The sequence below is a fragment of the Marmota marmota genome, unplaced genomic scaffold (assembly GCF_001458135.2).
Source record: "Marmota marmota marmota unplaced genomic scaffold, marMar, whole genome shotgun sequence".
NCBI classification, from domain to species: domain Eukaryota; kingdom Metazoa; phylum Chordata; class Mammalia; order Rodentia; family Sciuridae; genus Marmota; species Marmota marmota.
Genome location: NW_025999898.1, coordinates 1777341 through 1786208, shown reverse-complemented (window position 1 = coordinate 1786208; position 8868 = coordinate 1777341). Strand labels below are relative to the sequence as shown.

General features: G+C 37.2%; 2 protein-coding genes across 7 annotated transcripts in view; one reads left to right on the top strand and one right to left on the bottom strand.

Annotated features, from left to right (window-relative positions):
- Nucleotides 1–8868, bottom strand: part of Sfi1 (SFI1 centrin binding protein) — a 77527-nt gene that overhangs the window by 55167 nt on the left and 13492 nt on the right. For all 5 annotated transcript variants that reach the window (XR_007345671.1, XM_015504892.2, XM_015504895.2 and 2 more), the window contains exons 3-4: nt 6525–6698; nt 3325–3396 (exon numbers count right to left, since the gene is read on the bottom strand). Coding sequence is in view for 4 of the 5 variants with exons in the window: in XM_015504892.2 (XP_015360378.1) it covers nt 3325–3396; nt 6525–6698 (246 nt within the window). In the remaining variant the exon portion in view is untranslated. The remainder of the gene's footprint in view (nt 1–3324; nt 3397–6524; nt 6699–8868) is intronic.
- Nucleotides 1–8868, top strand: part of Pisd (phosphatidylserine decarboxylase) — a 122615-nt gene that overhangs the window by 105231 nt on the left and 8516 nt on the right. The gene's annotated exons all lie outside the window — the stretch shown is intronic.

The following is an 8868-nucleotide window of genomic DNA, read 5'->3' as shown; positions in this document are numbered from 1 at the left end:
TTTTTTTTTGGGGGGGGGGCAGTGCTAGGAACTGAACTCAAGGTGCTTTGCCACTAAGCTACATCCTCCATACACTTTATATATATATACACACACATACACACATATGTACTTCTGTGTGTATGTATGTATATATATATATAAATATATGTACATATACACACAAACATACACACACATGTATTTTTTTTGTAACAGGAATTGAATCCAGAGTGCTTTACCACTTAGCTACATCCCCAGCCCTTTCTTTTACTTTAAGACTGGGTCTCACTAAATTGCTTAGGGCTTCCCTAAGTTGCTGAGGCTGACCTCAAACTTGCAATACTCCTCAGCTGCTGACATTACAGGTGTACACCACCACACCCGGCTGGCACCATTTTTTAAGTGAATATTTTATGTATATTCAGCCAGATGCAGTAGCACTGTCGATAATCCTAGTTACACATGAGGCTGAGGAAAGAGGATCACAAGTTCAAGGCCAGTATCAGCAACTTAGTGAGGCCCTAAGCAACATAGCGAGACCCAGTTTCAAAATGAAAAAAACAAAGGGCTGGAGAAGTAGTTCAGTGGTAATGGGCCCCTGGGTTAAATCCCAGTACAAAAACAATAATAAAATAATGTATATTCAGCACCCATGTGTTGGAATTGGTATAATATGTAATCTATAAGCAAATAAATACACACATGTATGTGTTCATGCATATGTAAATGATTATACATATAAAAAGCCTGGAAAGACCTCCAAAATACCAAATTAATATCAGTGGTTCTCAGGGAGGAATTAGAGGAGACTGGCATTTCCTAAATTGTAAGATTTTATACTCTTTGAAAATTTTCAACAGATTTGTTCATTATTTTAAAACTTAAGAACCACCTGCACATGGTACAATGAACACAACCATCTACCTTCTTCCCTTCCCAAAACACCACTAAAATAATAGCAAATACATTTAAAAAGGCAGACACTCACAGAAAATAGGACAGAAGATGACAGATAAGATGTCAACAAAGTTTACGTAATTAATGAAAAAGTAGGTAGGCAAGTGGCAACTGAGTTACCAAATCAGAAAAGGCAGAGAACTGAAATGACATAGGACTAAGAGGCATCTGGAAGGAAGGAGCCAGGATTATATGAAGAGAGGATTATATCAGAAGTTGTTAGGTTCCTAGGTCTTGTTCACCCAAGTCAAGACTCAGTTTCTCTCTGGAGAGGCTGAACCAGAGAAGCGCCAGATTCTAGACGACTAGGCAAAGCTCTGGAGACATTCCCTAAACTGAGAGTTGACATAATAAACAATGAAACTCTACTCCCTTTCCCTGCGTGCAGCCATGCTCCCACTTAAGTCCATCCCACATCAGGAGGAATTCAGAGGATTCATCTACTCTGGGGAAAACTGATCTTAATCTAGGAAAAAGGCCTTCAGAGATGCTGACAGTTGAAAGTTCCCCAATGAAATCTCCTAAATTCTGCCTCCAAACCCTGAGGAAACCCTGGATTTATAAGTACAAACACATAAAACCAATTAGCTTTTTAAAATCTTTAAATATGAACATACTTAGAGAACAAATATTTCCATTCTCTCATTTAAGTTTCAGAAATTGAGGCCCATATCCAGGTGTGGTGGTACAGGCCAGTAATCTCATCAATTCTGAAGGGTGAGGCAGGAGGATTTCAAGTTTGAGGCCTGCATCAGCAACTTATGGAGGCCCTAAACAATTCAGCAAGACCCCGTTTCAAAAAATAATAATAATAAAAATTTAAAAACACAAATTGAGGCCCAAAACTATACCTTATCCTCAGATCAGACAATGAGGGTCAGGGATAGAATCAAAACTCAGGTCTCCTAAATTCTAGTTCAATATTTTGTTCTCTATAACCCGTACCACTCAAGAGAAAAGAAATGAAAAAGAGCATGTGAACGTTTTAAAGCTATAACCATAGTATGGTAGTACTAGCTGTCACTGGCTAAACCAACATGAACCACCAAGCTCCTACATCTTCACTAGTATCCCCTACAAAGGGTGGAACAATTTTCATTCCCAACCTCCTCTATAGCTAAAGATAGTCCATGACAAAGCTCTGGCCAATGAGGCAGAAACAGAATGCAGCCAGAGACTTCTAGAAGTTTTTTTTTTTCCTGATAAAAGACAGATCAAAATGACAACACTATTTGTCCTTCCCTGGAACAGTCATCCTGCAACTATGCAATGTCACCTGTGAGGACAAAGTGCCAATATGTTAAGGACAGTCAGCTACAAGTATAATAAAAGTTGAGTACTTGCATTTTTTTTTTTTTGAGAGCGGGATTGAACCCATGGGCACTCAATCACTGAGCCACATCCCCGGCCCAATTTTTATTTTGAGACAGGGTCTAAGTTGCTTAAGGTATCACTAATTTGATGAGGCTGGACCTGAACTTGTGATCCTCCTGCCTTAGCCTCCCAAGTTGCTGGAATTACGGGCATGTACCACCATGCCCAGCTAAAAGTTGAATCTTTGATGGTATCCTTGAACAGTTAAACCAATACCAGTAACTGCCAATTCCAAATTGCTTGTGAAAAAAAGCAAATCTCAATTTGCTTAATAAGACACTTTAAGTCAGACTCTCAGAGTCAAAAGCATTCTCAATGGCTGCCAATTCTCCCTCTGAAACACACCCTATATATGGGCCCTTCTCCCCACCCCCACTGCCTCCTGCTCAGTGTTCCTGACTCTGTGATTCCTCTTATACCTCCTTCTTCCCACTGCAGTTAAATTGACTGTAACCAAAAATCGTAGCAGTGGGTGGTGGCGATCTATGCAAAGAACAGTATATGTATATTATAAACATGTGTAGTGTACATATATAATCATACATACATATATATGTGTGTACACACACACACACACAAACACACACACACGTATGTGTATAATGTATAGCATATGACAGGAGATCACTCTTCATTAAAATTTCACTTCTCTTGCCCATGCCAGGTTTTTCCTCAGATTCTTCCCAAGATCAAGTCCATCTGTCAGTCTCACCAATGCCCTAAATGAGCTCTTCTCCTTGGCAACAGTTTTTTTTTCCAGAAAGGTAACAGCCATCCTAGTTCATTTTGTTCACCTGGTTCACTCCTCTAGGCATTTATCCAGTCAACTAATATGCATGAGTTACCCTCACATCACATGCTTACATTAGGTAATATTCCAGCTCCAGGAGGCTGGGGAGGCACGGTGGAAGAATGTAATAATATATGACATAATAAAGTATGTAGAAGCTAGTATGAAGTTAAAACCTAGACTGAGTTCAACATAAATGTGTTATTCTGAGCTAACACTACCTGGCTTTAGAGGGAAATACTCTTCCAAAAGTCATTCGAATCCACAAATACAAGAACTTTCTGGTCACACATCTGAAAAAAGGAAAGAAAAGACATGTACATGTTATAACTGTTTGGTTAATGAGAAGAAACCTTTAAGGTCCCAGGAGAAGGGACACTAATATGACTCAAAAGGAAATATCATAGCTAATCTTGCATCAAACAGAACATAGGAGACAAATTTATCAAGCTAAAGTCAAGATTTTTTTATTGGTACATAACTAATTAAACAAAATATAGTTTCTTTGTGGCATTTTGGTATATTCATAAAACATAAATTTGATCAATTTCACTCCCCAATACTTCCCCTTACTTCCTCCCCCTTCTTGATCATCTTTTATCCTATGGGGCTCCTTTCTTTCCTGATATTCTCCTCCCTCCCCCTTCTTTTCCCACTAGCTTGTACATATGAGATACAACATAAGAGTATTTGTCTTTTCTAAGTCTGGCTTCTGACTTATTTCACCTAATATGATGCACTCCAGTTCCACCTACTTTTCTGCAAATAATTTTGTTTCTATTAAGGCTGAATAAAACTCCATTGATTATATATACCACATTTTGTTAATCCACTTGTCTGTCGATGGATACCTAAGCTGATGACATAATTTGTCTAAAGATGTTGTGCATTTGTATTATTATTGACCATTTGTACTTTGTCTTTTGAAAAAAGTGTTCAGTTGTTCAGTTCATTTGCCCATTTACTGAATGTGTTTCTTGTCTCTTGGTGTTTTCATATATATATATATATAATTTATTTATTCTGGATATTAATCCTCTGTCAGAAGAGAAGCTGAAAAAGATATGCTCAATTCTATGAGTTTTCTCTTCATGCTACTGTTTCTTTTGCTGTGCAGAAGCTTTTTAATTCGATGCTTTCCCATTTATTGACACTTGCTATTATTTCCTGAGCTACAGGAGTCCTATTTAGGAAGTCACCACCTGGATCTATAAATGGATGTATTTCTCCTATGTTTTCTTCTAATAGTTGCAAAGTTACTGGTCTTATGCCTAGATCTTTAATCCACTTTGAGTTGACTTTTGTACAGGGTGAGAGCTAAGAATCTAGTTTCATTCTTCCAAATATGGATATCCAGTTTTCCTTGCACCATCAAAGAGACTATTCTATGACATATCTTTTTGGCATCTTTGTCAAAAATTAAATGTCTGTGGATATGTTGGTTTGTCTTCTCTTCTATTCCATTGGTTTATGTGTCTGTTTTTATGCCAGTACCGTGCTGTTTTTGTTACTATGGCTCTATAGTATAATTTGAAACTGGGCATTAAGATGCCTCCAGCTTCTCCCTTTTTTGCACAGGATTGCTTTGGCTATTCTGGGTCTTCTGTTTTTCCATATGAATTTCAGGGTTGTTTTCCCTAGTTCTCTGAAGAATATCATTGCTATTTTGATGGGGATTACACTAAATCTATAGACCATTCTTGGAAATATGTCCATTTTCATAATATTAATTCTGCCTATTCATGAGCACAGGAGATGGTCCCATCTTCTAATATCTTCTTCGATTTAATTTTTCAGTGTTGTGTAATGTTCCTTACAGAGGTCTTTCACTCCCTAGGTTAGATTTATTCCTAGGTATTTTTTTGTTGAAGCTCTTGTAAATGGAATGTTTTCCTGCTTTCTTTCTCAGTAGATTCATTATTGGTATATACAAAAGCTATCAATTTTTGTATGTTGATTTTGTATCCTGCCAATTTGCTGAATTTTTTTTTAATCAGCTCTAGAAGTCTTCTAATGGATATCCAGTTTTCCTTGCACCATCAAAGAGGCTATTCTAAGACATATCTTTTTGGCATCTTTGTCAAAAATGGAAAAAAAAAGTCTTCTAATGGAACCTTTGGAGTCTTCTAAATATAGGATAAAAACTCAAGCAGATTATTTTTAAAAAACACTTTGATTATAATGTATTTTGCCAATGAAGAAATGAAGACTTCAAAGTTGAAGAAAAGTCATAATTGTTTTGTTCATATTATCCTTGTTCCCTAAAATGCCTAACAAATGTACACTTATCCTGGACTTTCCCTAACTCAAACAAAGTGAGGAGCTAGGTACTCTCAGCACTCTGTTCAAATGCCTTGTGTAATGTTATTCCATATCACAGCAATCAGCTCAGAGTATGTCTGTCATTCCCTCAGCAATTGGAGCCCTTGAGAGCAGGGACTATACCTTATAGTAATCCTAGTAGCTAGTGCAATGCCTCTATAGACATAACAAAAGTTGGTTTGGAACATGCTTCCTCCTTTCATCTTATTCCTTTTTGAAAAAACAATATTAATTTATATTAGTTATTGATGGACCTTTATTTATTTGTTTACATGTGGTGCTGAGAATCAAACCCAATGCCTCACATGCTAGGCAAGTGCTCTACCACTGAGCCACAGTCACAGCCCTGACATATTCTTACATTATTCTTCAAGATTCAGCTTAAACTCTGCTTCTCCAGAAAGTCACTGCTGGCTTTACTAATGTGGTTATTCTTGCCATGTGTGCCTTCTCTGCTCATAGTTCTTATCACATTTTATTTTTATGGCTTAACCTGATTTTAAACTTTTATAAGTTCAGGTTTTGGAATATAGCATAACACCTGGCAGAGTAGACACTTAGTAAATTTTTGTTTAATGAATAAATGATGCCTTTAATACCTAACAAAGAATAGCAGAAAATGAGCTGGGCACAGTGGTACACACCTGTAATCCCAGGAGCTCAGGACACTGAGGCAGAAAGATTGCAGGTTTGAGGCCAGCCTCAGCTTAGTGAGACTATAAGCAACCTAGTAAGAACCTGTGTCAAAATAAAAGGGGTTGGTGATGTAGCTCAGTGGTTAAGCACCCCTGGATTCAATCTCTGGTACCAAAAAAAAACGTAGAAAATAATCATTCTTCATGGGCTATATTTAGATTTTTTTCTTGAAGAATCATAACTTATACTTTGTGGTCCACAATTGGAGAACATGACTGAAAACAATGACAGATGTTATGCTGCACGTTTCTAAATATCCTTTTTACTGAACATTTCAATAGGAAGAGCAGGCATCACGTTCTCCAACTAATTGACATAGAAAAATAAAAATCATTCCCTCACTTCAGCAAAGAAGGAAGAACTAATGAGAAGTCCCTATAGGGAAGTGACTACTCAAGCACACCTGATGTGGAGTTCTCTCAAGCGGCACCGTCGGGTCCAAGACTGTGAGGCATGATACTGTACTGGCCGACTAGTTCCAGGCAACTCTCTCTGGATCCCAGAGAAGGCAGAAGACTTTTTGATGGATAGTGCCTTTGGAGAATAAGGCTTTTTAATTGAGCCATCCCTAAGAGACCTTAAATTTGAGAAATAGAGAAGAGAAAAAAATTATCACTGTAAATTTTTTTAAATAGAAGCAAAATTAAATAGTAAATTCACTGAGACTAATTACAATGACTCAAGAACAATAAGATTCCACATCTCCAACAGAAGTAACTGGAAACCAGCCAGGCACAGAACTGCATGCCTGTAATCCTAGCAACTCAGAAGGCTAAGGCAGGATTATCACAAATTCAAGGCCAACCTCAACAACTTAGCAAGACCCTGTCTTAAAATAAAAAATTAAAAAAGGGCTGGGGATATAATTGACTGGTAAAATGTCCCTGGGTTCCACCCCCAGTACAAAAAAAGAAAAAAAAAAAAGAAATATCTGGCAAGCACTGGAGGTTGGTACTCCTGGTTGGGCTCTAGGCAAGAAATACAAAACATAATAGTACACTAGAGTAATTAGGTCGAACACACTTTTTAGGAAAAATTTCCAGATAATATCAAATATGAAACCACATACTTTTAATAAACACTAATTTTTTTTTTGGGGGGGGGGCAGTGCTAGGAACTGAACTCAAGGTGCTTTGCCACTAAGCTACATCCTCCATACACTTTATATATATATACACACACATACACACATATGTACTTCTGTGTGTATGTATGTATATATATATATAAATATATGTACATATACACACAAACATACACACACATGTATTTTTTTTGTAACAGGAATTGAACCCAGAGATGCTTTACCAATGAGCTACATTTCCAGTCCTTTTTATTTTTTGATATAAGGTTTTACTAAGTTGCTTAGGGCCTTGCTAAACTGCTAGGCTAGCTTCAAACTTGCAATACTCCTGCCTCAGTCTCCTAAATTGCTGGAATTACAGGTTTGCACCATGGCACCAAGCTATTATTTTATATTTTTGAGATAGGATCTTACTAAATTGCCAAAGATGTCCTTAAACTTGCAGATCTTCCCACCTCGGCTTCCCAAGGTGTATATGCCACTGTGCCCAGTCAAATTTCTAACATTTAATCCTGTCTGAAAAACATTAAGGAATCAACTAAGGCAGGGATTGGAATTGTGTTGTGTTGGATTGGAATTGGAGATAGCGGCATGACCCTGTGATTTTCAAAAAAAAAAAAAAAAACATGTCAGACCTCTGCCCATAGGAAATACCTAGAAGCAATGATAATACATAAACAACAAGCATACCTAGAGACCAAATATAATTTTTTTTCCAAATTTTTTTAGTTGATATGGACACAATACCTTCCTTCCTTCCTTTCTTTCTTTCTTTCTTTATTTTTATGTGATCTAGGGATCGAACGCAGTGACTTACACATGCTAAGCAAGCACTCTACCTCTGAGCCATAACCCGAGCCTCCAAATATTATTTCTAAAATACCACTCTCTACTAGAAGAACCCCAGAGCTCCTTTGAGAAATGGCCAATTTCCAGGTCTGGAGCAAGGAAAATGCAAGATGAGAATGGAATCTTATTTGGTCCAAAAATAAGGAAGTATTCAAAGAATGATGGAAAGCTGGATACAGTGGTGCACACCGGTGATCCTAGTTACTAGGAAAACTGAGGTAGGATGATCCCAAGCTCACAGACAGCCTCAGAAACTTAGTAAAATTCTGTCTCAAAATAAAAATAAAAAAGGAGTGGGGATGTAACTCAGTGGTAGAGCATCCCTGAGTTCAATCCCCAGTACTCCCCAAAACAAAAAACAGAAACAAGTAAACAATGATGGAAAAATATCAAAAGGACACAGGAGCCAGCCTGAAAGACCACTGGCCAGATCTGGAACAATCTGAAAAGTAACGGATTAAAAACCAATTAATAAAATTGGAATCCATAAGTTAATACTGATATAAATAAATAAATACATGGGGGTAGAATGGAAAACTATGCAGACTAATAGAAGGAAGGAGATAATTAGAAAATCATCATCTAGGAACCATCATACTAATAACTGATTTATAGAAGAATCATCAATGGATGCAAAAACAAGTTGGTGGCAGTTTTATAAGGAATACAATATTAACAGTCTCAAAAAAAAAAAAAAAAAATACCTCTAGCTGGGCTTCCTGTTGTGCACCTGTAATCCCAGCTACAAGGCAAAGGATCAAAACCAGCCTGGGCTACACAGAAAGACCTTGTCTCAAAAAAAAAAAAAAAAAAA